The sequence below is a fragment of the Mus musculus genome, chromosome 3, assembly GCF_000001635.26.
Source record: "Mus musculus strain C57BL/6J chromosome 3, GRCm38.p6 C57BL/6J".
NCBI lineage: Eukaryota > Metazoa > Chordata > Mammalia > Rodentia > Muridae > Mus > Mus musculus.
Window position 1 is genome coordinate 137,934,617 of NC_000069.6, and position 19,256 is coordinate 137,953,872.

At 43.5% G+C, this 19,256-nt stretch overlaps 1 protein-coding gene and 1 long non-coding RNA gene across 6 annotated transcripts in view; one reads left to right on the forward strand and one right to left on the reverse strand.

Annotated features, from left to right (window-relative positions):
- Window positions 1–19,256, reverse strand: part of Dapp1 (dual adaptor for phosphotyrosine and 3-phosphoinositides 1) — a 50,543-nt gene that overhangs the window by 3,610 nt on the left and 27,677 nt on the right. For all 3 annotated transcript variants that reach the window (NM_001310753.1, NM_011932.3, XM_017319585.2), the window contains 5 exons: window positions 15,031–15,161; window positions 6,245–6,292; window positions 4,521–4,583; window positions 3,121–3,206; window positions 966–1,053 (listed from right to left, as the gene is read on the reverse strand). In NM_001310753.1, the coding sequence (NP_001297682.1) occupies window positions 966–1,053; window positions 3,121–3,206; window positions 4,521–4,583; window positions 6,245–6,292; window positions 15,031–15,161 (416 nt within the window). The remainder of the gene's footprint in view (window positions 1–965; window positions 1,054–3,120; window positions 3,207–4,520; window positions 4,584–6,244; window positions 6,293–15,030; window positions 15,162–19,256) is intronic.
- Gm19708 overlaps window positions 9,147–19,256 on the forward strand; it is a 72,563-nt gene continuing 62,453 nt past the window's right edge. The window contains exons 1-3 of one of the 3 annotated variants that reach the window (XR_003954567.1): window positions 9,147–12,241; window positions 13,060–13,180; window positions 15,464–16,536. This is a non-coding gene — a long non-coding RNA (predicted gene, 19708). Of the gene's footprint in view, window positions 12,242–13,059; window positions 13,181–15,463; window positions 16,537–19,256 lie in introns of those variants that run through there. The other 2 variants (XR_867665.2, XR_003954566.1) reach the window with 2 other exon arrangements.

Here is a 19,256-nt window from a genome sequence, read left to right on the forward strand (position 1 = left end):
CACACACACACACACAGAGAGACATTAGGAAAAAGATGTCTTGCCTTTGAAAACACCACGGTTTTCAAGACAGTATGTTTTGGTGACCTACGTGTAAAGGCTTGGTCCCTAGGGTGGTGTGGCATTGATGTGATGGGGCCTTTAAAAGATGAGACTTACTAGGAAGTCCTGAGGTCACCGTGCACTGCCCTTGGAAGTGTGAACTGTTCTGAAGAGAGTTCTAGACGTTTGAACTTGACCACTCCCCCAGTATATCTCTGGCTTCATGTTTGGAAGTGTGATGGTTTCCATCCTCAACAAGTCCCTGTCTTTATATCCCACCAAAAGGTCTACTTCAGAGGCTCATGGGAGTGCTATGCCCTTGGACCTCAAGAACTGGGAGCCTCCTTTACCTCATAAGCAGCTGCCTCATTACTTCATGAGAGGAACAACCACCAGACTAATATAGTAAACTTACAGGAAACACTAGAAAGCTTTCACTCAGCTATCCACTCTCTATAATGTGCCTGGGGAAAAAGTAAGAGCAGAAAGAAAATACACCTTTGGTAATTTGGAAATTTAGTAATATCCATACAAAGTGGTTACACCAGAAACTGAGTTACTCCCTAATCTCCCTCGGAGACAATTTAAAAGGCTCTCCAAGTTGAAGCATATGTCAGCGTCCTATTCTGAGACCTTCCAATCCAAGTATTCTCTTCCAAAGGAAATGATAATAACCAGTACACCTTACCAGAAGACCACCGAAAGCCGTGGCTGAGGATAGATAGGCTGAGGCGTAAGAATAAATCCCTTCCTTCTTATGACCCCTCCCTCCCTTTGATATCCATTAAGAATGTGGATTACTCCACAAAACAGCCAAGAGCCTTCCCTTTGGTTCTCAAGCCCGCTCTGACAACTGGTGTGTGCTTGGAGTCCACTTGTTAGTTACCAAGAAGACTGGACATCTGGGGACTTTTATAACTCACCAACTTCCATCTCAGTATTTTGATCCATTCATCGGCTTCAACTCCCGTCTTTGCACAGAGATAAAATGTCCTGAATGGAAACACTAGGCTGATGAAACAAAAGAAACAATGTGAGGTGGTTGGTATATATCCTGATGGAACAGTGTGAGTGCCTCCCAGGGAGAAGGACTGCTGAGGGCTCCCCTAATTAGCATGGTAGCTTTGAAGAATTGGTGTATGCAGAGCCATTCTGTCAGCAACTGCAGAAATGCCTAGGAGGTTTTAAGTTTGTGTCATTGTAGATGAGATTTATATTCTCCCAGGAGACTTCAAAGAAGAAGCGTATGTCAGGGTCACACCCTCAGTCTTTTGTGGTGCTTGTCTTCTGTGGAACTTAAGTTTACTCAGCTGAGCTCTGCAGTGGGTCCAGAGCCTCTGTGTGTGTCAAAGGACAAGCCAGGCAGAGAAGAGGGCATGCTGAAGAGCTCATTTTTACTGGCTGGTTTAAGGAGGGTACCACTTCCTCCTGAAGATGTAGTCGGTTTCAAAACAGAATAGAAAAAGGGGTTAGACCCATTCCTTACCACGGGTTAGTCTCTGCCATTAAAAAAGATTTTTTTTTTAATCACAAAAGCTTGGGAAGGTAGATGATAATTTTTCATTTTGCTGTCTGTGACTAGTCAAAATCATTTGAGTTATAAGGTCCTTACAATCAAAACACAAACACTATTTTTTTTTCTCCTGTCTGTCCCCACCCCCAACCCTTCCCCCACCCCTGCAACACCCATGTATCCTAGGCTGGCTTTGAACTTGCTACATAGCAGAGGGTGACCTCAAACTCTAATCCTCCTTCCTGGAGCTGAAATTTAGAAGTGTTTCTATCACCTTAATGCCAGAGCAGCACATCTTGTAGCTCTCTTGCCTATGGCTGAGGAGATGGGGGTGGGGAGAGAGGGATCTTGATATCCTACACGTTGTGCAGGGTGCTGAGTGTAAACTGGTTCCTAGTTGTCACTGATACTCCCAGCTTGCAGGCGTGAGTTGCTCTATAAATTTATACAAATCTTCCTTTTCTTCTTGGAAACAGAAGCCCTGACACTAAATGTAATTAGTTTAAGCCAGTTATGATTAGGGGATGGTTGTTTACGTTGCGGCTAGTGGGTCAAGCAGAAGCCTCACAGGGCAACGTTTCCAGGGCAACACTGACTTTCCTGCTACAAAGGACTGGACTGTGAAAACACTCGGGGCAAAAGCAGCCACTTGGATCTGAAGGGGCCAGCTGGGAAGAGTCAAGAGAAGGGTAGACACCACGCCCTTGCTGGCACCTTGTCTCAGTCCACCTGCTTCTCAAGTTGTTACTTAAAGAAAATCAAACCTGGGTTAGATCATAGACAGGCATTAACAAGCTGTCTGTTGTTCATTGCTGCCGAAAGTTGCTCACTTTCTCTGTGTAACAATGAAACTACAGTTCTATAGCTAATATCTTTATTCTTAGGACTTCCACAATCAAGATACTGTATCCTTGCAGCTTTCTTCTAGCCGGCTTTGGGGCTTAGGAAAAGAAGTGATGGCTGAAAGCAGTCCTAAAATCTGGCAAGGTCTGAGTGAGCTGAGTTAGAGGGAGAATAGCTTACATCTTTCAGTCTGCATACGGTTGACAAACTTTCAAACAAAAGGTGGTGGAAATGAAGACACACCTGTTTTTGTCAGGACACCATCCCAGAAATATATATAGGGATATCCCGATATACTGATCGTAGCACAGCAAAACATTTCCTCTGCTGCTAGGGTCACATGGGGCCGAAACAAGACAGATCCATCTATCACCAGAGTCAGTGAAATGATAATTAAAATTGAGAGGAAAATCTCAAAGCAGTAAAGTTGCTTATGATGTGAATGAATGAATGAATGAGTGAGTGAGTGAGTGAGTGAGTGAGTGAGTGTGTCCTTGTTGCGCAGTGCACAGCCTGAACCTAGACAGCCTGCCTCTTTGTTGAAGCCACTTTAGAGGAGGTATTGTGGCCTGTGTAACTGGAGGCACTCCTAGCATGCCACACCGTCGTGTGAGGTTAGGTCCCTGTCCCTCCATCCAGATGTGTACACGTGAAGATAGATAGCTTTTGATTCCTTGGCTTAAAAGACTTTTAGAAACATTTCCTTTATGAATATATCGTACCAGAAACAGTTTACTCGTTCCTGTGAGTAATCAAATTGAACAGCTGAGCACTCTGTTAGGTCTAGGATCCGAATTGGTTCTGGTGACTGAAAAACAAAACGAAATGATGTCACATAAATAAACAAATGCGCGTGTCCATCCCTTAGCAAGGTTTCTGCTGCGAGCAACGGTCAGTTTCATTAAGATAACAGATGATGGCAAAGCCTGACACAGGGGAGACACACGCTGGGGTTTGGGATCTAGCTTTTCATGGATTAAGCACTGGGAAGACATTGCTGGGCCATACAGATGGCTCAGTGGTTAAGAGGGTGATCTGCTCTCCCAGAGGATCAGTGTTCGATTCCCGGCACCCATACCAGGCAATTTAAAACTGCCTGTAACTTTAGCACCAACCGGTTCAATGCCTCTGACCTGGTACCAATACTCATGGGTACATACTACCACACAGGCACATGTTCATGCACATTATTTAAAAATAAAATAATTTTATTTTTTGTAAAAAAAAAAAAAGATGGATGCCCCTTTTGTCAATTTACATCAGATCGATGTAGATTTTTAAGGAAGGAGTCATATTTTCTCCCATCTTTTAGAAACTTCTACTATTGCTGAACTCTTGTATAAAGAAAAAGTAAATCATTTTAAGTTGGCATGATAAAACGAACCTGGGCACTGGACATACTTTTGTTTATTTATTTATTTATTTATTTATTTTAATGAGAACGGAGATTTTTTTTTAAAGATGTTTTAAATTTATTTTTATATGAGTACACTGTAGCTGTCTTCAGACACACCAGAAGAGGGCATGAGATCCCATTATAGATGGTTGGGAGCCACCATGTGGTTTCTGGGAATTGAACTCTGGAAGAGCAGTCAGTGCTCTTAACCAGTGAGCCATCTCTCCAGCCCTGGATATGCATTTAAGGCAAGGGGAAATTGCCTCCTAGGCAAGAAGGCAAAGGAAGAATTCCTTTGTCCCAAGCAGAGGGAGCCAAATACTGCGGAGAGCGACAGCTGCACTGACCAATCAGCAGCCTCTGGAGGGAGCCCTCATTTTAGCAGAGTCAGAATAGATCAGGATCAAGAGCCCCGATCCTGGGCTGGCAACATGGCTCAGTGGGTAAAGATGTTTGTGGTCAAATCAAGCCTGATAATCCGAGTTTGATTCCCATGAACTGCTTATTGAAAGGAGAGATGCAACTCCATAGGTTGTCTCTGATCTCCGAACAAACTCTGTGGCCAGTGTGCCCCGCCCCCTCATAATTGGGTCTCTAGACTCTTGTTTCAGAGGATGTCTAGAACCTCACGGAACCAACACCTAAGCAGCGGCGGGAGTGGGGATGGGGTGAGGGTGAGAGAAGAGGGGAGAGTGGGGGAGGGGAGGGTACGCATGTCTTTCTCACCATCTGGTCTTTGAAATATTTCAGTTCGTTCCTTTGCAAAGTAAACCATCTTGTTTTCCAGGTCTAAGGGGAGAAAATTTGTTTGAATACAAGAATGTAATATCTAAACTTGATGGTTTATTTTCATTTTAAAAGTATATAAAGGATTAGATGAAATAAGCCTAAAATATTTGGGGGTATTTTTTTTTTTTTGAGGAAAGTTTCAAAATACTTATAAAAAAATAAGATGAATCTATGTTCCAAGATCACAATAGAAATACCACGAGTTTATTTAAATGAATAGAACCAGGTGTTTTAAATATTCAAGGTGATTTATAACAAGCCATTTAAGTTTCTGTTTTATTAATGCTATAATAAAAATTGCTATCAACTTTGAGACCCTTCTGTGAGCTATGTCACCACCCCAGAAATTTATGTATATTTGGTGTATACTCTTGAAACTTCATTTATATATAATGCATATTTACCCATTGCATATAAAGTAATGTCATCTATTATTATTTATTATTATTACTTTAAAGCGGATACAGTTGAAGTTTAGAATCCTTTAATCACATGACACTCTGACTCTTCTCTGGACTCAACAGCAGAAACTGTTGCTGCTGTTTCCTTCCTATGTCTTAATAATGCCCTGATCTGTCTCAGCTGGCAGAGCATCCAGTTAAAAGAGACAATAGAAGATTGCAGAATAAACATTCAACGGGCATAGTTGTTTATGCCTTTAATCCTCACACTGGATGTTGAGAAGTAAGACTGTATGCTTGAGGTCAGCCTGGGCTGTGAAGGAGACCCTCTCTGGATAGGAAATGAATCAATAAACAGGCTACAAAAAATGAATGTCTCCCATCTTCAGTGAGCATCCAGTCTAGTAAGGACAGAGATAGCTGCACGACTAGATTAGACTCAAGCAGCCTGGTTTACAGGAGAGAGGGCAGGACTCTGACTCTGACAGGAGCTAAAACACTGCATGACCATGGCTATGACATGTGAAAATTAAAGAGAGCTTTAAAGGCACAATTGCAGGCAGGGAGCAGGCAGGGGCCCTGGATTTGTAGACTGTGTTTACTTTGGTATTTTATAATGTCATTTTTCTTAAGCACCAGTTATGTGTTTGGCCTACCTTTCAGTAAACAGAGGGCTGGAGAGGTGGCTCAGTGGTTAAGAGCACTGGCTGCTCTTCCAGTAGGTCCTGAGTTCAAGTCCCAGCAACCACGTGGTGGCTCACAACCATCTGTAATGCGGTCCAATGCCCTCTTCTGGTCTGTCTAAAGATAGCTACAGTGTACTCATATACATAAGATGAGTAAATAAATCGAAGAAGAAGAAGGAGAAGAAGAAGGAGAAGAAGGAGAAGAAGAAGGAGAAGAAGAAGGAGAAGAAGAAGGAGAAGAAGAAGGAGAAGAAGAAGGAGAAGAAGAAGGAGAAGAAGAAGGAGAAGAAGAAGGAGAAGAAGAAGAAGAAGAAGAAGAAGAAGAAGAAGAAGAAGAAGAAGAAGAAGAAGAAGAAGAAGAAGAAGAAGAAGAAGAAGAAGAAGGAAGAAAATTGGCCCCTCCACGGAACACACTGCACAGTGCTTCCTTTTTAGTATGAACTGCAGATCACTCACATCGGGCTTCGTCAGAGAACAGCCAAGTCATTTCTCAGGTAATATAAGTGGCTCAAAATAAGTTTATAATTTTCCTTTAAAAAAAAATCTGACAACATTACGAACCCCACTCCCTTACCTTTACCAGGCCTCCCTGCTTGGTGAGATAGCCTTCTTTGGTGCCCAGCTGTAAAAGAAAAGGTCTGGAATGAAGCCCAGAATTGTCACATGTTTGGCCTTGTGCTTCTATCCCTTCTTATCTCCCAGTACTGGGGTGTGGGGGGACGTTACTCCAGGCAAGCACTTTACATTAAGCTGCAGGCTTGCCCTGTCCTGCTCTATGAAGAACATGTCTGCCACTGATCTTTAACTGACCCTCTCCAGGTCTTGCAACTCTCCCCGGTGCCACGGGAGACACTTTGCAGACTGGATCATCCGACATAGTCCATATCCACAGGCACTGATGGAAAGGCTCTTGATTACCTCAAGCTGGCAACTTGAAAACAATTAACAACAGGTGATGTTTGTTAGTGTGCAGTGAAAGCCAGTAGCTCGGACTGTTGTCGGAATCCTAGAGTAGAAGTAAGCACTCATATGGAACGGGCAGCTGACACTCGGATTGGCCTTCAGCCTCCATACCCTTGTACTCACTACCCATGAACTTAGATATTGGATAAAAACATTGAGTCTGGGGCTGGAGAGATGGCTCAGTGGTTAAAGAGCGCTGACTGCTTTTCCAGAGGTCCTGAGTTCAATTCCCACCAACCACATGGTGGCTCACAACCATCTGTAATGGGATTGGATGTCCTCTTCTGGTGTGTTTGAAGACAGCAACAGTATACTCACATACATTAAATAAATAAACATTTTTTTTTAAAGAAAAAAAGAAAAAAAAACCCAGAGTCTGTAATGAATATGTATAGATTCTTATTCTTACCATACCATAAACAAAACATTCTACTGGCCATTTCCAGGCATTTGTATTGCCTTGGGTGTGATAAGTAATCTAATGTAAGTGCATGGGGGGTGTGGATAGTTTATGTGCACACTGCACTATTTTAGATAAGGGTCTTGGACATCTAAGGTCATTGGCATCCATGCAGGCTCTTGGAAATACTGACTGATACTGAGGGATTGCTACATTTGGGACAGTCTATTCAGAAAAGTAAAAGGATTTCTTTATTTTAGGGCTCTGGCTTTTAAAGTTTAAAAAGGGAACTAAGAGGCAGAAATGGCCATATTTGTTTTATTCCATAGTTTTTCTTCTACAGGGTTCTCTCTACTGCAAACTCGTCTCACAAGACTCGTGTCCCATAGGAAAGAGACTCAGAAGTGTAAATGCTTCATCTACTCAAAATGGGATCTGAAATACAGACGAACCATTGTTTTTAATTGGATTCATTGCTTTGATTGTTTCATTAGTTCAGAGGTAGCAGCAAGGAATTATGGGAATGGCTCGGACTCTACATAGGCCAGGGGCCCTAAGATAAAAAAATTTCACAATCCCATAATCAGCACAAACTGAACTCCTGGGACATGATGTTATTCTAATGTGACCTCCTGATATACCATTTCCTTAAAGAGAAGAAAACAAGTGAGACCTGGGAAATGACCACGTTGACGTCAGGGTTCTTTTTAACAGTTTCTAGACTATTCTCTCTTGAGGTGAATTCTTCCGACCAAATAGAAAGAGGAACCACGGAAATTCCAAGAATAGAGATGAGAAATAGCTCAGAACCCCTTGTGGAATTCGGATGTCGGAACAGTGAAGGTGAACTTCCTGCGTGCGCATTTCAACAATGCTCAGCAACACTGCTGAGTCTGACGTCACATAATCACCGTGATGTTAAAGAAGTTAAATTGAGGGGCTAGAGGCATGGCTCCGTGGTTAAAAGCACTTGTTGCTCCTCCAGATAACCTGGGTTCGACTCCCAGTGCTTAGATGGTAATTCACAACCCCTCTAACTCCAGTTCCAGAGAGTCAATGTCCTCTTTGGCTTCTCAGGGCACCGGGCATGAATATGGTACATAGGCATACATTAAGACAAAACACACACAACATATATTTAAAATTGGAAAAAAAAAGTAAAATGAGAAATTAAACTGAGTTAAGTATTAAGAAACATTTTAAAAATTATTTTGGGGCTGGAGAGATGGCTCAGTGGTTAAGAGCACTGACTGCTCTTTCAGAGGTCCTGAGTTCAATTCCCAGAAATCACATGGTGGCTCCCAACCATCTGTAATGGGATCCAATGCCCTCTTCTTGTGTGTCTGATGACAGTGACAGTGTACTCACATACATAAATAAATAAATCTTTAAAAAAAAAAAAAAAGCCAGCCAGACAATGGTGGTGCATGCCTTTAATCCCGGCACTTGGGAGGCAGAGGCAGGCAGATTTCTGAGTTTGAGGTCAGCCTGGTCTACAGAGTGAGTTCCAGGACAGCCAGGGCTACACAGAGAAACCCTGTCTCAGAAAAACAAAAACAAAACACAATTATCATTTTAGTTTGTTACAGGTGAGTGTCTATAGAGATAAAATAGTTAAGGTTAAATGTTTTTGTAAAGGGGCCATTAAACTCAAGCTAAGAGATAATGCTATGGACTATTCCTTTAACTAATAGACTAAAAGTCTCGTATTTTCTGTGGTTTGATAAGTGAAATCCTAAAGATGTATGATCTGAGAATATACAGACTCTCTGGATATAAGAACTGACATAATTGTGTGGCAGGTTTGTCCTTAAACACATGATTGTAGCAGGAATGGTGTTTGGAATAGCTCTAGGTTAGGAACAACCTAAATGTTTAACAATAAAGGATTAGCCATGCCACTCCCCTCACCGTTTTCTGTAAACATCCAAAGTTCTCAAGTGAAATGAGTGTTCGGACATTCGTGCACCTTGGCACAGAGTGGTGGAGCCCAAACAGAGAACAAGGAGAATCTATGTGGCTGGTGCCCTTAGCTGTAGGAGCAGCAGCTTGGTGTGGATGGTAAAGCCAGGGGTGGGGTGGGGTGGGGTGGGGTGGGATGAGGTGGGGTGGGATGAGGTGGGGTGAGGGCTTCTTCCCATATAGGTGGGAGTGGCAACTAGTGTAAAGTAGTTATCTGCAGAGAGTGGGGCGGCAGTGGCCTGGAACTGATTATTGAATGAGCAGGAAGTCCTGTGGGGGGATGGGCAACTGAGCAGCAGATGGACATTGATCACCACATTCCAGATAATGGGACCCATATTCCTCCCTGTGGGAGAAGGTGTCGCAACCATGAAAACCTAGAATGAGCCTTCTGGTACTGATAAGGATTTCAGTTGTTGCTGTGTAACTATGGAGGGGAGAATCGACAGACGAACAGATGGACTGATAGACGCAGATATAAATTCATAGGTACACATGCAGACACGTGTGTCTTTTCCTTATCCCTGAGTAGGTAGGAGAGTGACATTTCAATCAAAACAGGTATCTATGTGGTTCAGATATCAAGTTGTGAAGTACTATTTTATAGACAAAGAAGAAGACATTTCTCTTGAAAAATAGTTGACTTTAGATATGACACAAGGAAAGCATGGGCCATGTCTGGGACACCTTGCTATGTCAGAAAGTCAAGTTATCAAAGCATCAGGAGGCCATAGACACAGACATAGACACAGAGACACCCTGAAAGGCCTCTTACTCACCAAATCACAGACAATTCTGAAAGATCAAAATAAATTGTGATAGGATCTTAACCTATCAACACAAAACACTGGATAGCACGGGAAATCAAAAGCTCTCCCTAAAATCAGCCCAGCAAGAACGTCCGAGACTCACCACTCGCAATAACCGGAACAATGGTTAAGACAGCCAATAAACGCCAACTGATGGGCAAAGTTTTAGTAAGGAGCAGAATGCATACTCATTAGGAAGGAATGCATATTTGAAATTCTCTGGTAGATTAATAAAGATTCCTGAAATCTTTATTATTAACAACAACAACAACAAAAAGAATAAAATGATTCTAAATGGAAGAAAGCTGTCGAAGCCTCTCAGTTGCTCAAACCTTCCTTAGGGGGAAACAGCAAACCTGGAGTGTCTGAGGAGGCAGTGAGGGAGGGCCACGAGAGAGAGCCCCTTGTGGCGTTCCTACCAAACCACACACTCCAACCTAATCACAACTCCGCGAGAGACAAGCCAGCATGGGGAAGAGTTTACGAATGGACTGAGTTTTAATTTTCAAAAATGAAAGAGGAGGGAACTCAAGGCAAAACAGGAGTTGGGACAGGCAGGACAGTCAAGAGACAGGACACGTAAGACCAAGGACAGGATCTTTGTATGGATGAAGCAAAGCTCACCAAGCTCTGTGGTTACAATGGTGGCATAGCAACTTCCTAACTCGGATTGTGGTGTGTGGTCATGGAAGCAAGTGTCTCTGTCCGTAGGAATACACACTGCTGTGTTTAAAATGATCAGGCATCCAATAAGCAATTAACTCATAAATGGCTATTGGAAAACAAAGCTTTTTAGATTATTCTTGCAATTATCCTGTCAATTCAAAATTATTTCAAATCTTAAAATGTGATTTTAAAAAAAACCCAGCCAACCAGAATGACTGTTTTAAGTAAACCAATATACTCAGTAGTAGAATATTAAGGAATTTACTTAATTGTGTTTTAGGAAACCATGCAAGCTACCAAAGATGTTCACAGGGTATAGTTAAATATATATAACTCTGTAATAAAGAGCCTAAATACACACACACACACACACACACACACACACACAGAGAGAGACAGAGACAGAGACAGCGAGCCAGAGAGAGACAGAGACAGGAAGACAGAGAGAGACAGACAGACAGAGACAGAGAGACAGAGGCAGAGAGAGAGAGAGGGATACACATGGACACATCGATAAACATGCTGGAAACGTATAAAGGAGGCACCCAAGAAGAACCATCACACATCGTAGATCATATAACAGAGAAAGATGTCACAAAGCAAAGGAACATCCTCTTTTGAAGGAAAGGGTTGTTAAAAGGAAGCTGAGGAATCATATATTCTCACTAAGCCAGGCTGGGTCAGGAACTTGGAATACATTGTCTCCAGGAGTATAACTGCACCGTCTATTATCATGTTGTCTGTATCTTTGTAGCATCTTGATGGTGACCACTTACGTCCTAAGAGATCGCCTGGCCTCTAACTCAGCAGCAAGTCCACTGAACACTCAGTAATCAGGGGGTCTCTTTCAAACTGTGAAGACTTAACTTAAGTGACTAAAACTCTCAGACTTTTTCAGCATCCAGAACAAAGACTCAGTCTGTGCAGCGAGGGAAGGAGAGCTGGCATGGGAGCCATGCTCCCTGCAGGACACTTAGCTCATCTCAGCCATCCCTCTGCTGGGAAGCAGCACAGGTTAGCCCTCTTGTGCTCTAGAGCCTCACCTTCCCTCTGGCCCACTCCTAGCGATGCTGACCTTGTTGGTCCTTGAAGCCCTTCTGTGGAATGTCTGCCTCAGGGATCTTGTGTGTTATTTTTTTCTCTCTACTCTGCCTTCTTACTCCTTAACGTGAACTGTTCTTTTCTTTAGGAAAAAAAATTTGTTGACAATTTCATACATGCACATAACCCATTTTCTCCTTCCTCTAAATGACATTTCTGCTCCAATGTTTCTTACCCAGGGAAGTTGCCCTGTCCCTCCGTGTAACCTGTTTGGTGTTATAGTATGCCAATTGTATCGTGACCTCCTCTATAATGGAAGCTCATAGGTCTTTGCCTAGTTTACTGCAACACTTAAAGCTGGTGGTCACTTTAAAATGTTCATTTAACAAATGAATTAATTAAATTTAATCTTACCTCAGGAGCCTAGTGCTTTCGCATTTACAATATATGAACAATAATTTCCTTAAAGTTGACAAAGGATGTGAAGTAACTTTATATAAGCACCTGCATTTGGGGGAAATCGACTACTTTCAGTTTTTTACTTCAAGCAAGTTCTTCTTCTAGAAGTATGACGTAATGTTCTTCCTCCACAGACTGGAACTCATTTCTCAAAAGAGAAAACAGAAATGTGGATACCTCAGAGCTCAAAGCTGGGAGAGAGAGAGGTGCCCACAATGGGTGAGCAGGGACAAGAATGACAATCTGACGAGGGCTCTGTTCTCTCAACTAGGTCAGTTCAGGATTCCGTGAGCAAAGTATACTGAGATACAGTCCTGGATCTATTAAAAAGCCTCAACTGTTTTGGTTGGTGTCATTACACAATAAAGTTCTTAGGCTTCTTCTTGTTATATTATGTGCTTTCCCTGTTGACCAAGCCCTAACCACAGTTTTTAAGTTCTCTCCTGTGTTACAGTGTCCACATACTTAGTCAGTTGAACTTTGTGACACATGGAGGAAGCAAACAAAAAGTAGTTATGACTTCCATAATTTGGTCTAAAGAGTCTTAGTCCTAGCTGAGACCAAAGCTACAGATCAAGTATTGGCTGACTCTTCCTACTGACCAAAGATAAACACAGGCAAAAGAGAGCAGATCGTAGGCTCACTGATGGCAAGTCTCTAGGAGCCTAACAGAGGCTAAGAGGGAAGGTGGGCATGGCTCCCACCACTAACCAAGAAGCTGTCTGCCACCGATACCTGCCGGCAAAAGAAAAATTAATTCTCTTTAATGGAGTCATACTGGGTATATTGGCCACAGTTCAGGGTAGATCTTAGACCCAGAAGTGGTTGTCCAATACAAATCAAACTCACTGGTGCTTGGTAGACTTTTTTTCTTTTAGGAGGCATTTTTTTTGTCTTATTGGTCTTTTGATTATGTATTTTGCTTTTGATTTTTTTGTGTTTTTATGGTACATTTCTTGGTTTTTGTTTTTTAAGAAAGAAGGGGCATGAATTGGATGGGTATGGAGATGGGGAAGGTCTGGGAGATGCTGGGGAGGGAAAAGTATGATCAGAATATATTGTATAATTTTTTTTTATCTTAAAAAACAGAAGAGGAGGAGACTGTGAAGATAAACAGTTGATACACGAGGTGGTTTTGTGACAGCTAAGAACAGGGAAAGAGGAAGCTACGAAGGGAACTGGCTGGCAAGAAAAGAAGAACTGAGCAGAGGTAGGTCTTGATCTGATCTCGGGCCTCGTCTGTCTCTGGAAATGTATCAATCATTTTACTTTCCTAGATTTCTCTAGCTCTAAAATCCAATGCTTCCTTTTGTTAACTCTTTAACTAGCTCTCCAACCTCCAAGTCTTTTAAAACCAATTTTCAGGATTTTTTATTTTTGATGAGTTGTAGTAAAATGGTAAACTATTCAAGCTACAAAGCCACAAGAACTTACGAAGCAATGATCCCTGTATATATGGCCTATGTGTGTGCCCACATGTGTGCACGTACATGGTACAGTATGTCTATGGAATATACATATATACAGCATAAACTTGAGTTTCTTTACCTTTCACCTTGTTTAAAACACATACCAGGTTGAGCTGGACTTAAAGCTTTTGGAGACTCTCCTGTCTGCCTGTCATCATCTCGCAGGGAATAAACACACGTATGCTACTGAGTGCTGGCTTTTAAGTAGGTTATAGGATCTCAGCTCTGGTCTTCAGATTGCATGGGTAGTGTTTTAACCACTGAGTCCTAACCCCACGCACTTCCCCTTTAATTGGCACAGCATCTTGCTACATAGTCCTGGTTAGCCTCAACTTGAGCCTCCCAGGTGTTGGAATTTCCAGACTGCACCATCACACCCAGTACGGCACATTTAAGAAAGTCTTCTTTTGGCATCAGAATAGAAAAAAAATCACTTTGGGGGGATAGGAAGGTCCCATCTGGTTTAATATGCTTGGTAGTTAATAACTGGAAGTGGCTGGTTTTTAAGTGTAAATGGCTTCTTGGTGTTCTATTTGGATGTTGCTATTTTTATCTTCTGCCCAAACTAAGATTTCCCCTACTAGAAGTGCTCAGCATGTTAGGAGGAGAGAGCAAGTGGAGGAACCCTGAGGATGGGAAAAGGAGGGGATGTCGGAGGAACCTGCAGACTGTGGCTCACAGAATACATAGCGATGACCTCTGAGATGAGCGATGACTCATCCCCGCATCCCATAATGCTCAGACTAAAGGGGAGTGGGGCCACATTGGCAAGAAGTAAGAATACTTTCTCCCCGTGGGTGCCATTCACTGGAGAACCAAAGATAGAAAACGGTACCCCGAGTTTTCCGGGGGGACTGGAGAGGTTTTTCTTTCATGGGTAGTTGAAATGCAAAGGAAATTGTTTCTCTACGTTTTAAGCAGCTTGTCAAGGAATGACTGCTTAGGCAGCTAGGTATCCTCATCTCTCACCTACTCTACCATGAACCTGTTTAAAGAGAGAAATATCAGTGACATTTTCTAAGTTTTTGAAATCCTATCACTAGGTCTCTCTCTCTCTCTCTGTCTGTCTCTCTGTCAGTCTCTCTGTCTGTCTCTGTCTCTGTCTCTGTCTCTGTCTCTGTCTCTGTCTCTCTCTCTCTCTCTCCTTCTACTGGGGATAAGACATGCATGATCTCACAATACCAGGCAAGCACTGTAATTCTGACCTACACTCATCCAAAGCGTTTGTGGGTTTCTGTTTGTTTGTTTGTTTTTAATTTTCCTTGGACCAGCTGAATTTAATTATAGCCTCACAATATTAAACCAAATTCCAAGTTTTGTATCCCCTCGAGAATGTACTGCTTTGTTGTTTGTTGGTTTGCTTGCTTGCTTTTCAAGACAGGATGCTACAAGACAGCTCCGGCTGACACAGAACTCTCTCTTTAGCCCAAGGTTGAGCTCATAGTGACTCTCAAGTCTCAGACTCCCAAGTGCTGGGATTATGAGTGTGTGCCACTAAGTTGGCTCCAGACTAGAACTTTTGTGTGAGCCAATGGACTTTAGTTCTTGCTGCATTCAATGGCAATCAGTGAAGAGCACAGTGGGCACTTACAGAAGGCGCAGTGGGCACGAGGTCGTTCTCTGTCCTTCCTGTCTGCATCGCTGTGTGAACCCGGACTGATTCGTAAATGCAAGGTTCTTCCACTTCCCTTGGATAGGGATGCTTCAAAACCATCAGAGTCCCTGCATGAAAACAGAAATATACATACATACGTACATATATAGTCCAATATGATGCTTGAGGGAAGATACAAATGTTAGCCAAGGTGACTGGCGGGCTTGTAAAGTCTATTTATAAAGTGTGTGTGTGTGTGTGTGTGTGTGTGTGATATGTAGAGGTCAGAGGACAACTTTTGTGGCCAGTTCTTTCTACCGTGAGACTCCAGGGATCAAACCCTGGCTTGTGAAACAAGCACTCTTCCTGTTTGAGCCTTCTTATCACCACCTCCATTATTAGTTATACTTGTGCTTACTCATCTCCACAGCATTCCGAGAAGACCAACTTTATACAAGCCATAGGACTTGGATGCAGAGATGTACAGCATGAGTTAGCTGAGAGATCAATATAGTCGCTTAAATGAGCAAGGTGATGAGACCCAGAGAATGGTGTGGACAACGTGGGATGCTCAGAACAGCTCACACAAGAAGCTTGACGGTTGAGCTGGACCTTAGGCCATAACTAGAAACTTTGCAAGCAGACTCTCATAAAGGTGTGAGAACAAAGCCGAGAACACGGGCACAGGGAGAGTCTCTGCTGACGTCCTTACTGCTTAGCAGCTTTGGAACAAACATAACAGATCAGTGGACTCAAAACCACAGCCTCCCAGCCCTCTCCCCATACTCTCCTCGCACCCCAGTGAAGCCTCCGACTGACTTGGGCGATCAGGGCAGGAGCAGATGGGAGCTCATTTGCAATTGCTTCCATGTCCATACAGAAGAGGGAGCCAGGCAGAAAGGGGGTTCAGCCCGGGCAAGTAGACCCTGGGAACATCATTCAGAGGCTCAGAGAACCTCTGACTCTGCATTCTGACATTTCCCATTCTGTGAACTTCCCCCAACCAACCAGTCAACCAGAAACTAGAAACTTTGACTAGAAGAAAGCTGAAGTCTTTGTTTTTCCTCTACTGCAATGGCTTCTTGCTAGTTTTCTTGGGGGAGGGGGGACTGCTAAAGACCATTCAGGGTCTTGGATGTGTGAGTCGAAAGCTCTACCACTAAGCTCTACCTCCAGCCTGCTTCCTGCTTTTTATCTTAAAAGGTCTTTTCTACAGCAGCTCTATTCAGGACTTTACTAGACATGAAGAAAATAATTCATCAAGTAATTTAACTAGTATTCATTCAGTTCTGTGCCAGGCACTGGTGCTGGCCATGGGGCTGCCACAGCAGATACACGTTCATGCTCTGATTAGGCAAATACTCAAGATTCAGGGGTCAGAAGTACTAGGCCAACACATTCCATGTGTAAGATGTGTTGGGGCTGGTGGGATGGGTCAGTGGTTAAGAGAACTGACTGTTCTTCCAAAGGTCCTGAGTTTAATTCCCAGCAACCACGTGGTGGCTCACACCACCTGTAATGGGATCTTCTGGTGTACTCATATACATAAAATAAATAAAACTTTTTTTTTTTTAAAGAGGTGTTATGAACAAATAAAGAGCACAAGACAGGAGATGGGGAAGATGGTGACATAGGCGACCATCTTTGAAAAGATGAGTTGAAAGACTATAGAAAATATAGACACCAAATTGGGGCAAAGGAGGGGCCAGTAGTGACAGAAAAATACCTCATTAGTATTAGGTGCAAAAGCTCTGAATGTTAATGATAACTACCCTCTAAGACATTACACAGTGTTTCTATACACATGAATGACTGTCAAATCAGATACCATGGACCAGATAACAGGCTGCTGTAAGGATGAAAGTTTGTTTAGAAAAGATGAAAGAGGGCTGGCTCACATGAAGAGATGGCTCAGAGGATAAGAGCACTGACTGATCTTCCGAAGGTCCCGAGTTCAAATCCCAGCAACCACATAGTGGCTCACAACCACCCATAATGAGATCTGACGCCCTCTTCTGGTGCATCTGAAGTCAGCTACAGTGTACCTATGTGTAATAATATATCTTTGGGCTAACAACATGAAGGCTCACAACCATCTGTACAGCTACAGTGTACTAACATACATAAAATAAATCTTTAAAAAAAGATGAAAGAAGGTGTCTCTGATTTTGCCTCAGAGGAGGATCCAGGCCCTCTCTGTATCCCTCCCATTCACGTCAGTGGCACCGGGCTCCCAGTGACAAATGGCTTGACAGTTATCAGAGGGCACAGTCTGCTCTTGCACGTTGCCTGTGCTCTCTTTTATCACCCTGGCCCTTCCTGAGAATTCATCAGTCCCGTGTGGAGCAGGAGTCAGAATGAAAGCAGAGGCATCAAAATCAAAAGCAGCCATGGAGCAGGCTCAGGGGCCACATGCAGAGCAGGCTCGAGGGCCACGTGCAGACTGCTTTCCTCTGCAGAGGCTGGGTGAGCTCAGGGCTGGTGTCGTCTCTACATTTGCCCTACCCCCAAGAAATATCCCACTGATATGCCAGGCAGTTGCTCTGGCATTGTGGAAAGACACCTGGACCCACCAGCTAAGACCAGCCTGGATCGCCTCTCTCCCCCGCCCCTCTGCTCAAGCTGACCTAGACTAGCCCTTCTGCCTGTTTGTTCTTCCCCTAACTAGTGCAAACAGCTAAACTTCCTCCACAAGGCTGAGCTGTGCACCAGACAGAGGGTGTTTGCAGAAAGATTGCAAAACAGTAGATAGTATTCTTCGATAAAGAACACACTGAAAAGTCCTTAAATGAAAATCCAATGACTGAATTTTGGGGAACTTGATTTTTTTTTTTAAAGACTTCATTTGTGTGCATGCTGCTGTGCACATGTGCACACTGATGTCTGCTGAGGCCAGAGTGTGAGTCAGAGTCCCTGGAGTGGGAGGTGCAGGTAGCGCAGCTGTTTGGAGGAGGTGCTTGGAAGGAAACTCTGGCCTGCTGCAAGGAGAGCATGCATTTCTAACTGCTGGGTCATCTCTCCAGCCCCAAGCCCCACACTTTAAACCTTTACATTACATATTCTCTCTCTCTTCTCTCTCTCTCTCCCTCTCTCTGTCTTCCTCCCTCCTCCTCCTTCTCCTCCTCCCTCCCCCTGCCCCATATGTGTGTGTGTGTGTGTGTGTGTGTGTGTGTGTGTGTGTGTCCTCATCCATCAGTTGGATTCACCTCACTTATTTCCTCCTCTGGAAAGAAGGCTCAGCAATGCTATTTCCTGGCTTCACAAGCATTGCTGTAGGTCCATGTTTGAGAGGCGTAGAGACAGGCTCTTGCAGATGACATGTCCAATCATCGACGCCTTCCCTGTTGCCATGACTACTGGGCTGCTTCCCTTCCTTCTCTAGTTCAGCTTGCTGCACATCCTGAATGAACATACTAAAGCGTCCCCCTTCTCCACGCACTCCAGTGTTTTCACATTTAGTCAGCTAGAGAAGCAATGGCTATCACCTCTACCCAAACCCCAAAACTATGCCTTCCCTTTACAGGAAAGGAAATCTGGGTTGGTGAATTTAGATTATAAAAGAACCACAGGACTTAGTTGGAAGAGTCAGATAAAAGGCAATGGGGACATGGGGGTGGGGGTGGGGGGTGGAGAAGTTGGGGGTGGGTGTGGCAGGAGACAGAGGGGGAAGAAGATGAGAAACTCTGCCCTGGCTGCTTGGTTCCAAGTTTCACTTCAGTTTCTGAGCTTCGTGAAGGCTGCTTCCTGCCGCTGACATGAGCCTGGCTTCAGACACGTTCAGCGTGTTGACGAACTGATTGATAAACATAGAGTTTATGTGACAGATAACATCTATAACTCCATCCACAATACCAGGAGTGTGTTACGATGAAACTTAGACAAAAGGCAGGGATGGCTTCAGGCCTCAGGTGTGTTGGTTGTTTTCATCTTTGTCTTATGCACTAAAGTTAGCTTGTGAGCTCTCCCTGAGGGGCAGACCATAAGGTGTTCCCGATCAAGAATGGTTTTTGAGGGGCCTGGGCCAATGACTCAGCAGTTATGAGCATTTGCTGCTCTCGCAGAGGCTCTGAGCTGAGTTTCCAGCACCTTCATGGTGGCTCATAACCATCTGTGACTCCAGTTATAGGGGATCTGGGTCCCTCGCCTGATGTCTGTAGGCACCAGATAGACATAGGGTATAGGCATGCCTACAGGCAAAACACTCATTTACATAAAAAGAAATA